Raw genomic sequence first — 12,002 nt, 5'->3', positions numbered from 1 at the left:
GGCTACATTTGAGTTTTCTAACAGAAATCCTTAGTGATCAATGCAAAGAAAGGAAAACAATAGAATGGGAAAAACTAGAGATCTCTTCAAGAAAGTTAGAGATACCAAGGGAACATTTCATGCAAGGATGAGCACAAAAAAGGACAAAAATGGTATGGAACTAACAGAGGCAGAAGATAAGAGGTGGCAAGAATACACAGAAGAACTATACAAAAAAATATCTTCATGACCCAGATAACCACAATGGTGTGATGACTCACCTTGACCAGACATCCTAGAATATAAAGTCAAATGGGCCTTAGGAAGCATCACTACAAACAAAGCTAGTGGAGGTGATGGAATTCCAGTTGAGCTATTTCAAATCCTGAAAGATGATGCCATGAAAGTGCTGCACTCAATATGTCAGCAAATTTGGAAAACTCAGCAGTGGCCACAGGACTGGAAAAAGTCAACTTTCTTTCCAATCCCAAAGAAGGGCAATGCCAAAGAATGTTCAAACTACTGCACAATTGCATTCATCTCACTTGCTAGCAGGAGAAGGCAATGGCACCCCACTCCAGTACTCTTGCCTGGAAAATCCCATGGATGGAGGAGCCTGGTAGGCTGCAGTCCATGGGGTTTCAAAGAGTGGGACATGACTGAGCAACTTCACTTTTAACTTTTCACTCATGCATTGGAGAAGGAAATGGCAACCCGCTCCAATATTCTTGCCTGGAGAATCCCAGGGACAGAAAAGCCTAGTGGGCTGCTGTCTATGGGGTCGCACAGGGCCGGACATGACCAAAGCGACTTAGCAGCAGCAGTAGCACATGCTAGCAAGGTAATGCTCAAAATTCTCCAAGAGGCTTCAACAGTACGTGAACTGTGGATTTAGAAAAGGCAGAGCAACCAGAGATCAAATTGCCAACATCCGCTGGATCATTGAAAAAGCAAGAGAGTTCCAGAAAAACACCTACTGCTTTACTGACAATGCCAGAGCCTTTGACTGTGTGGATCACAACAAACTGTGGAAAATTCTGAAAGAGATGGGAATACCAGACCACCTTACCTGCCTCCTGAGAAATCTGTATGCAGGTCAAGAAGCAACAGTTAGAACTAGACATGGAACAACAGACTGGTTCCAAATCGGGAAAGGAGTACGTCAAGGCTGTATATTGTCACCCTGCTTATTTAACTTATATGCAGAGTACATCATGCAAAATGCTGAGCTGGATGAAACACAAGCTGGAATCAAGATTGCCAGGAGAAATATCAATAACCTCAGATATGCAGATGACACCACCCTTATGGCAGAAAGTGAAGAAGAACTAAAGAGCCTCTTGATAAAAGTGAAAGAGGAGAGTGAAAAAATAGGCTTAAAACTCAACATTCAGAAAACGAAGATCATGACATCTGATCCCATCACTTCATGGCAAATAGATGGGGAAACAGTGGCTGACTTTATTTTCTTGGGCTCCAAAATCACTGCAGATGGTGACTGCAGCCATGAAATTGGAAGGTGCTTGCTCCTTGGAAGAAAAGTTATGACCAACCCGACAGCATATTAAAAAGCAGAGACATTACTTTGTCAACAAAGGTCCGTCTAGTCAAAGCTATGGTTTTTCCAGTGGTCATGTATGGATGTGAGAGTTGGACTATAAAGAAAGCTAAGTGCCAAAGAATTAATGCTTTTGAACTGTGGTGCTGGAGAAGACTCTTGAGAGTCCTTTGGACAGCAAGGAGACCCAACTAGTCCATCCTAAAGGAAATCAATCCTGAGTATTCATTGGAAGGACTGATGTTGAAGCTGAAGCTCCAATACTTTGGCCACCTGATGCGGAGAGCTGACTCTTTGGAAAAGACCGTGATGCTGGGAAAGATCCAAGGCGGGGGATGACAGAGAATGAGATGGTTGGATGGCATCACCAACTCAATGGACGTGAGGTTGAGTGAGCCCTGGGAGTTGGTGATGGACAAGGTAACATGGTGTGCTGCATTCCACGGGATTGCAAAGCATTGGACACGACTAAATGACTGAACTGAACTGAACTGAAACAAAGAAGAAAGCTCATTAGAATCGGCATTCCCTAAGAGCTTGTCCTTCGGAGAAGGCAATGGCACCCCACTCCAGTACTCTTGCTTAGAAAATCCCATGGACGGAGGAGCCTGTTAGGCTGCAATCCATGGGGTCCCTAAGAGTCGGACATGACTGAGTGACTTCACTTTCACTTTCACTTTCATGCATTGGAGAAGGAAATGGCAACCTACTCCAGTGTTCTTGCCTGGAGAATCCCAGGGACAGGGGAGCCTGGTGGGCTGCTGTCTATGGGGTCGCACAGAGTCGGACACGACTGAAGTGACTTAGCATAGTGTAAGAGCTTGTCCTTATCATGTTTGTATGTAACCCTGAACCTCAGCACATTGCTTTGATTTGTATAAATAGCTGATGAACAGGGCTAGTCGTCCTTGGTTGCTTTCAATGCCAGAGGATTTTTATCTCAGATTTTAGTACCACTCAGGGATGAAGTCGGAGAAGGCAATGGCACCCCACTCCAGTACTCTTGCCTGGAAAATCCGATGGACGGCGGAGCCTGATGGGCTGCCATCTATGGGGTCGCACAGAGTCAGACACGACTGAAGCGACTTAGCAGCAGCAGCAGCAGCAGCAGGGATGAAGTGCTCAGTCCTGTCAAACCAAAAGCTGATGTGAGAGAACATGAATGAATTTCTCAAATATTAACTTCCCCTAGAATATGTTCATTTTAAGACCTATCTCAATAATTGTAAGGTTTTTGTTCCCAGCTCATGCGGACTCTAGACATACATATTATGCAAGAAGTGAAAAACATCTCTATTCAGTAGAAAGAAAATCACTGGTGTGTTTTACGTGATATACACCACCCATGGAGAAGCAGGGAGCTTACGGCATTTTCTTCCTTACTGTTTGCAGCTGCTTCTGATCCTCTGCCCCTGTCCTCAAAGCTCCCAGATCCTGCACCATGACTATAGGCAGGCTGAGCACATTGAAGCTAATCTGGGCAAAAGATAATCCACTAGAGGAGGAGCCATGAAACCTCATGTGAAATAGGCTTTTTCCTCCTTAAAGACTTCAAAGGGAAAAGACTTCAAAAAAAATGTGGCCATTTATTAACCTCCTTCCAGGGGAAGTAGTGTCATATATTATTATACTTGTGTGTACAGGACTCTGGAATAGAAGGAGTGATTCCAAGGGTCACGGCTTGTTGAGTCACTGGGATTCTGCCAGGGAATGATCGCTAAATTCTAGGGTCTTGGGAGGAATGGAAAAAGGTAAATAAAAAAAGGCAAGGTGTGCTCTGTGCAGTTTTGTAAAACAGTTAAAATGTAATGAGGAACAGAAGACTGATAATCAAGACAGAACCAGTATATAACCTAGCAATCCCACTTCTAGATATACACACACATACACACACAAAAAGGAAAACAGGATATTGAAAAATTATCTTTATGCCTGTGTTTATTGCATCATTCACAATAGCCAAGGTAGGGAAACTACCTAAGTGTCCCTCAGTGGATGAATGGACAAAGATGTTGCATATGTATGTAATCAAATATTATTTAACCATAGGAAAGAAGGAAGGTCTGCCATTTGTGACAACACAGATGACCCCTGACAGCATTATGCTCAGTGAAATAAGTCAGCAGAGAAAGACAAACAACTGTGGTACTAATCTGTGGAATCTAATGAAGCCAAACTCCTAGTAACAGAAGTCGAATGGTGGTTACCAGGGGTAGGGGCAAGGGGAGCTGGGGAGAATGTTTAAAGATATAAACTTAAAATGAGAAGGTAAATAGATACATTCTGGACATCTAATTCACAGCATAATGATTACAGTCAGCAATACTCTAAGTTGCTGATAAATGAAATCTTAACTCTTCTCACCACAAAAAAGAATTATGTGACATGATAGAGATTTAGTTAATGCTCTAATGATAATTATATAGTAATATATAAATGTGTTAAATCAGCATATGGTACACCTTCAACTTACACAATGTTATGTATCAATTGTAACTTGATTAAAAAAAAAAAAAATGACATCCTGTCTGGATCAACTGCTCAAAATGACAAGAGCTGAGACTGGGAGAGCTGATTCTGCCAAGCACCAAAATGAAGGGCTATAATGACTGGTGGGCATACAAGTGAGATTCCACTGGGGCATCTCCAAAATGAGAAGGGAAGTCCCCCAGGCTTTGTTCATGGTTTTCCTCTACTGCATGGAATGCACTGTGCCTCCCTGTGATCCTAACTCATCTTCCAGTGAAAGTGAAACTGTTGGTTGCTCAGCCATGTCCGACTCTTCGTGACCCCATGGACTGTAGCCCTCCAGGCTTCCCTGTCGATGGTATTCTCCAGACAAGAATACTGGAGTGGGTTCCCATTCCCTTCTCCAGGGGATCTTCTCAACCCAGGGATCAAACCCGAGTCTCCCACATTGCAGGCAGATTCTTTACCATCTGAGCCACCAGGGAAGCCCTCATCCTCCAGCTGTTGTTGTTCAGTCACTAAGTCATGTCCGACCCTTTACGATCCCATGGACTGCAGACAGAGAAGCCAGGCTTTTCTGTCCTTCCCTATCTCCCAGAGTTTGCTCAAACTCATGTCCATCGAGTCAGTGATGCCATCCAGCTATCTCATCCTCTGTCATCCCTTCTCCTCCTGCCTTCAATCTTTCCCAGCATCACGGTCTTTTCTAATGAGTCAGCTCTTCACATCAGGTGGCCAAAGTATTGGAGCTTCAGCTTCAGCATCAGTCCTTCCAATGAGTATTCAGGACTGATTTCCTTTAGGATTGACTGGTTGGATCTCCTTGCTGTCCAAGGGACTCTCAAGAGTCTTCTCCAACACCACGGTTTGAAAGCATCACTTCTTTGGTGCTCAGCCTTCTTTATAGTGGTGCAACTTTCTCAACTGTACATGACTACTGGAAAAACTATAGCTTTGACTATATGGACCTTTGTCGGCAAAGTGATGTCTCTGTGTTTTAATACAGTTTATGTTCGGCATAGCTTTCCTTCTAAGGAACAAGCGTCTTTTAATTTCATGGCTGCAGTCACCATCTGCAGTGATTTTGGAGCCCAATTAAATAATGTCTGTCACTGTTTCCATTTTTTACCCTTCTATTTGCTGTGAAGTGATGGGACTACCTTACCTACCTCCTGAGAAACCTGTATGCAGGTCAAGAAGCAATAGTTAGAACGATTGTTCTAACTATCCATTGTTCCATGGACTGGTTCAAAATTGGAAAAGGAGTACGTCAAGGCTGTATGTTGTCACCCTGCTTATTTAACTTACACGCAGGTTACATCATGTGAAATACCAGCTGGATGAAGCACAAGCTTGAATCAAGATTAACGGGAGAAATATCAATAACCTCAGATACGCAGATGACACCACCCTTATGGCAGAGAGTAAAGAGGAACTAAAGAGCCTCTTGATGAGGGTGAAAGAGGAGAGTGAAAGAGCTAGCTTAAAATTCAACATTCAAAAAATGAAGATCCTCCTCAAGGTCTGCACTTAAATGTCATTTCCTCAAGGAATTCTTCCCTGGCATCCCAGATTTTACCTCCAATTCCATGGTAAATTTCCATTGTGTATTGTATTTCTTTTGTATAACTATTTTAGTGTCTGCCTCATCACACGCTAAGCCCTGAAGCAGGGACTGGGCCTGATTTTTGCCGATGCCTGGCACTTAGGAACTTAACAAAATATTGCATGGATGAATGAAGGTGAGGTCCAAATCAGAGTATTATGGTATTACAATTTTTTAAATTTTGTCCCTGGTGCTGATGTAGCTTGATCCAGAACTGCCAGCCTCCCCAGAGCCATGATTATAGGGTCCCTAGTGAGTCCAAGTATCCACTAACTTGAACCCCTCTCTACCTCAGTTTCATAAAGAATGGTCCTTGCAAAAGCAGTAGCCAGACTGCACAGGTGTCTTCCAATCAACAAGCAGGATTAAATGGACTTGTAAAGTGTAGTAATTTGCCAGGGTTGCCATAACAAAAATACCACAGGCCGGGCGACATCACATCAGAAACTTTCTCAGTTCTGAGGCTGCAAGTTCAAGATCAAGGTATGTTTCATCTGAGGCCACTCTCCTCTGCTGGCTGGTGGCCACCATCTCACTGTGTGCTCACACCTACTTTGTCCCAGAGTCCTTGTATGTTCTAATCTTTTTCAGATAGGATTAAGGGCTCGCCCTGATGGCCTCATTTTCACCTAAGTGAAAGTGTTAGTCACTCAGTCATTTCTGACTTTTTGCAGTCCCATGGACGGTAGCCCACCAGGCTCCTCTGTCCACGGAATTCTCCAGACAAGCATACTGGAGTGGGTTGCCATTTCCTACTACAGGGGATCTTCCTGACCCAGGGATCAAACAGGGCCTCCTGCATTGTGGGCAGATCCTTTATCTTCTGAGCCACCTGGGAAGCTCGGTTACCTAATTAATTAACTCTTTAATAAAGCCCCTTCTCCAAATGGGCTTCCCCCGTGGCTCAGATAGTAAAGATCTGCTTGCAATGTGGGAGAATCCTGCAATGCAGGAGACCTGGGTTCGATCCCTGGGTCAGGAAGATCCCCTGGAGGAGGGCATAGAAACCCACTCCAGGATTCTTGCCTGGAGAATCCCATGGATAGAGGAGCCTCATGGATTACAGTCCGTGGAGTTACAAAGAGTCAGACACAACAAAGCAATGAACACTTTCACTTTTCACTTCTCTCCAAATACAGTCACACTCTGAAATACTGGCAGGTGAGGGCTTCAACATATAATTTTTGGGTGGATGGCACAATTCAATGCATGTCAAAAAGGAAAACACAGGCAGCCTTGCTCCTAAGGACTGGATCACAGTGGGAAAGCTTACAGTTTTCAGGAAATGAGAGCCTACTGGGGTCCAGCCCCAGTTGGATCCAGGGATTCCCTCCAGATGACAGCGTTGGCGAAAAGGGATAGCGTCAGTGGAGAGAATCAAAGGCCTAATTATAATTGATTTACGTGGGAAATTAATATACCCCCACGCTCCAATTACGTTGGCCAGAAGAAAGAGTAGAGACAAAAGGAAAGAAAAGGAGACGAGAAAGAACAACACGGGGAGACTGAGCTTAGTGAGTAGGGTCCGTAGCTTTATTTCCAGCAGGGGCTTTTATACCCAAAGTTGTACATAGAAGATAATAGGGGATGTAAAGTCATGCAAGGTCAGCAGACCTTGAAACCAGGCTTTTCTTCAGATACAAAGGTTTTATGATTTACATCATCTTCTGGTCAGGAGACCTGCTAACATTTTTATTCTGATAAGAATTAGTCAACCAGAAAAACTTATTTTCTCCAAAGGTGACTTTAGAGTTTAGTACCACTCCCCAAAAGCACTAGGCAGAGTTGCATTCCTATGGGGCAAGGGTGCAGTGGGGGTAATAAGGGAAGAATTTATTAGCTTAGGGGTCCAAGGTTATTATTAACATTAAAGCTTCTACTTATATTTCTTATATATCAACTATATTAATCAATACACTCTCAGGGACACAGAGGGTGGGAAATATGGAAACTTGGCAGCAGGCATTAATTCCACAAAGAAATCTTCTATCAGTTCTGTTTTAACAATTTTCCGAGAGGCTCTGCATTGTTAAAGTAACTGAGTCTCCTTGTGTCTCATATGGTTGGGAGACTACAATCACATACATGGCTGTAGGAGTCTGGAAACCTGTTAGGCAGGTTAGAAGGCTTTCTGAGGGAAACACAATTGGAACACACCTTATTATACCCTGGAGACTTAGTAACTAGAGCTCTAAGTTGCTTTTCTTACAGATAAGAGTGGTTGGGGATAGCCCCTTGTGACTGGCAAAGGAGTTGGTGAAAGTCATGAAGCAGTAAAACAGACAGGCTCAGGTTTTGGGGTAGATGCTCAGGCAGGCCCAGAGAGGCACCCCTCGAGTTCTGGCTTGCCTTGCCCACCAGATCCCTCCCACATGAACTTGTCATGGGGTGGGGACTCCCGTGCTGGCTCCCGGCAAGAGCCAAGAATTCTAGGGCTTTAATGAAGGTTAACAACAGGTACCAAGTACATCATCAAGGAGTGAACTTGATACCAAAAAATTCACTACAAATGCTGCTGTGGTGAAATACTTATGGAGTTGGAAACTAAATATCTATTATATACTTTATAATGAATATAAAATGGTCCATGACCGTAACTTGGAAAAAACATGTTTTCACTGTGCAAAATTAACACCTTCCTAGAAGAAGAGATCATGGCAATATTAGGAGCATAGGAGCTTCCTAAGAATTCACTAACAACAGAAGAAAATTGAAAAAAAAATCAATGATTCACATTTTCATCACAATAAGAGTGTAAAGCACATTTGGATAGGGAGTTCTCAAATTTTGGTCTGGGCACTATTTGATAACTGTGACTTCATATAATTTACTCCTTAAGAATTTCCTCAAGTACAAAATAACATGATTACATGTTAAGATCAGATAACATTGTATCTAAAGTCCATTCCTGCTCTAACATTGTAGCAATTTCTTTGTTAGAATCAGTTGTCTATCCCACTTTATATAGAACTCAACAGGTTTATAGCACTGGTTAGCTGCTGTGGTTTGGCAACCTAATAGCTAATCCATAATAGATTAATCAGAACTAAAACATTTAAATGGTAGAAACAAGTTTCTGACAACACTATTATTTTTCTGTTTGACTCAACTAAAGTACTAATGACATCAACACAAACTAATGCATTAAAGACAACAGCTTTCCGTCTACTAAAGGATATAACCTTTAACGCATTATCCCAGATTTCCTTCATTTCCTATCATTCCATTTATGCTTAAACTGATTTTTTTTTTAACATATATATGTATCCTTTTTTAAATTCTTATCCCAATTAGGTTGTTATGTAATGTTGAGCAGAGTTCCCTGTGCTATAAAATAGGTCCTTGCCGGTTATCCATTTTAAATATAGCACTGTGTACATGTATATCTCAAACTCCCTAACTATCCCCTCCCTTCAACCTTCCCACCCCCTACCCCCACACCGTCCTACAACCATAAATTTGTTTTCTAAGTCTGTGAGTCTGTTTCTGTTAAACTGATTTTTTGAAATAAAAAATTATTTGTCCAAATTAAATACTTCTGTTTATAGCTATTAAACTGTCCTCATGTCTTATTACTTTTGTACAAATACAGATGATAAAAAATTTTATAAGAATTTTATAATAATGAGACTTTTTTGCATTTGTTTCAAAATAGGTATTTATTATTAAAAAATTAAACAAACTGGCTTATTACTCACAAATTATCATGAAAAACTTTAAACAATTTGTCTCCCCTCTCCAAGAAAGCATGTTTTGTCTTTATAATCTTTACTGGCAGACATTTTGACAGTATAGAAAAAAAAACACAAATATTCCAGGTCACTTTGTTAGAATTTATGACATAGCAGAATACAGAATCTCTATGGTGAATCATAAAAAAAAGCCCACATTTTTTTCCTTCACATTCAAGTGTTTTTTGAAGTTATATAAACAGTGAAGATTACAAAATAAATAGTAAACGAACACCTGTGTAATTTCAATTTTTCAATGCAAGAAATTATTATACATTTTTTTTTTCATTTTGTCTCAGGCTTTCCATAACACTTTTAAGAGCAAAGCTGAAAAGTTTCCAGTTACCGGAAGCCTCAAAACCTATTGTATATTGAAAAACCTGTAAAAGCAGCATCATTTAAATAGTGGTTAACTCACAAAGTAGGGCAACCATAACCAACCTCACGGCTACTCAGGCATCTCAGTCACCAGCTTCAGATACAAGGTAGAACCCTGGTGGAGACTCTGACAGTTGTTAGAAGGCCATGAGGAGCAAGGATGCAGCCCTGGGCGTCTGGGTGCTTTCTTGTGATGCAACAAAGTCGGAACTGAAGGGACTCGTCTCACAGAATCCAGGGGCCTCACTGAAAGCAGCTTTATTCAACACCTAAATCCCTTCTCTCTCATCAATTTACAACACAGATAGGACAAAGACTTCATACTGATATTTTTGAAGTTGTACCAATGCTCTAACAACTTAATTTAGCAGAAAGAACTACAAAATGCAAATATTTTAAAGGTTTCCTTATAAATGGGACTATAGATGAAGCTAGGGGCCAATTTATCTCCCCCAAATAAAATAATTTATATGTCATTGAATGCAGTTTAAATTAGAAATCAGCTGTCAAAACTATGTTAAAAGGTTTTGAAAGGAAAAAAGTCATTTTTTTATCTGGAATATAAATAAGTCATCCATATAAGAACTTCATTATCTATATAAATTGACCTCTTTTCAAATAATTGAAATATTTCAGCTATTTAAATTACTATTTTAAGCACTAAAAGGCAAAGATGAGGGGTACCAACTGAACTATATATACACTTAAAAATGATCAATAGGGTAAATATGTATTTTATCATGAAGATAAACAAAAGGGTAATTTTTGATAATATATGATATTATGTGCAACTAAGTAATCAGATTGCTTGTAGTCAGAAAATAAGTTAGTTTTCCCCACTTTGTACTCTGAAGTTCAAAGGTGCAATACCAAATCTCCAAAACTACAAACACAGTGGCAAATAAAAATTTATTTAAATAAAACCGCCCTCCGTGCCCTGGTCCCCAAGTTTAGACAGACTTAAGTGAGAGAATTGTTCAAGGAGTTACAAAAAAAAAAGAAGGCAAAAAAACCCACCATGGCTTTACAGAACAACAATTTTTAATTTTTTTTAAGTGTATACTTAACGGAGTAAATTGACACATAACTTATAAACCAAAAATGTAATTTCTTAAAAATTTGGTAATAAAGAAAAACCTCTGACTTAGAATTACTGTCATCTCCCAGGCATGCCCTTACCCTCTTTCAATAAAGAGACCACAGTACTGTACAAAGCACAGATGCAGAGCCGGTTTCTTAGCACACTTGCCCCAGAGACTGCTGAAGCAGCCAGGCAGCAACACCGAACCTGAAAAGGTACCTGGGTTGTACTTCTAGATTGCCCTGACCAAGCGTTCTGGCATCTACAGAAGCAGGGGCGTTCTCTCTCCTGCTGGCTGCTCCTTCTGGAAGAGCCCTTCAATCTGGGCTAATCGGCTGAAGAGTCGCTCTCGCAGTGGAGGGATGTGGTAGCTGGGGTCCAGAATGTTCGTTACTCTGCGCTCACGCTCTCGCTTCCATAACTTGTATGGGTGGGGAGGGAAAAACGGCCGCCCTCTTTCTCTTCGAATCTGTAGCGTAATTCCACTTACAGCCAGCATCCCCCATACTGCCAGGACAATAAAGTCTACAGAACAGTAGAAAAGCACAGTTTGAACTCTTGTATTTTAAAACCAAGCACAGATGTTAAGACATTTTATAGCTTCAATCTGTATCGTCTTTTCACAGTTAATACTACACTTAATGGTGAGGATGTCCAAATATATGTGTATTTCCTCACTTACAAGCCAGGGAATAAGCAAGGAAACTATAGTCTTACATTTCAAGATAGGAATTTCCTATTACAGGCATTGGAAAGTCCAGAGTTATAAAGGAATCAGTTGTTTGGAGCCTTGGCATTCCAGTATTTTATGACTACAGGCATAGTGTTCAAAGGCAGAGTTGTTTGTTGTGTTTTTCCAGAGTGGAGAGGAAAGGCAGTGATCTCACAGACACACAACATGGAACATCAGAGACCACCATGCTCTTCTTTTCCCATTCCATCCTGTATGGGACCCCACCCCACTCATATAGAGTAGATATAGAAATGCATGAAGAGATTCAACAAACTGTACTGAGCTTCCAGTAAAAGGTTTGGCCAAATACTGAAACTTCCACAACACGTGGATTTCAAGGTCTCTACCATCAACCTCTTAAACAATGAGGGCAGGTTCAGGATAGCAGAGGGAAAAAGCTGACCTTAAACATTCAAAACAATTGCAATCATGCTTCTATACCTTCGATTCTAAGTCTTGCTTTACCA

At 41.2% G+C, this 12,002-nt stretch overlaps 1 protein-coding gene across 1 annotated transcript in view; it reads right to left on the bottom strand.

The window, feature by feature from the left end:
- Window positions 1–7,123: 7,123 nt before the first annotated feature.
- TM7SF3 (transmembrane 7 superfamily member 3) overlaps window positions 7,124–12,002 on the bottom strand; it is a 41,926-nt gene continuing 37,047 nt past the window's right edge. The window contains exon 12 of the mRNA XM_061417568.1: window positions 7,124–11,327. Coding sequence (XP_061273552.1) covers window positions 11,065–11,327 — 263 coding nt within the window. The 3' untranslated portion in view covers window positions 7,124–11,064. The remainder of the gene's footprint in view (window positions 11,328–12,002) is intronic.

This window comes from Bos javanicus, chromosome 5 (assembly GCF_032452875.1).
Source record: "Bos javanicus breed banteng chromosome 5, ARS-OSU_banteng_1.0, whole genome shotgun sequence".
NCBI classification, from domain to species: Eukaryota; Metazoa; Chordata; class Mammalia; order Artiodactyla; family Bovidae; genus Bos; species Bos javanicus.
The sequence above is the reverse complement of the archived record's forward strand: the minus strand, read 5'-3'. Positions and strand labels throughout refer to the sequence as shown.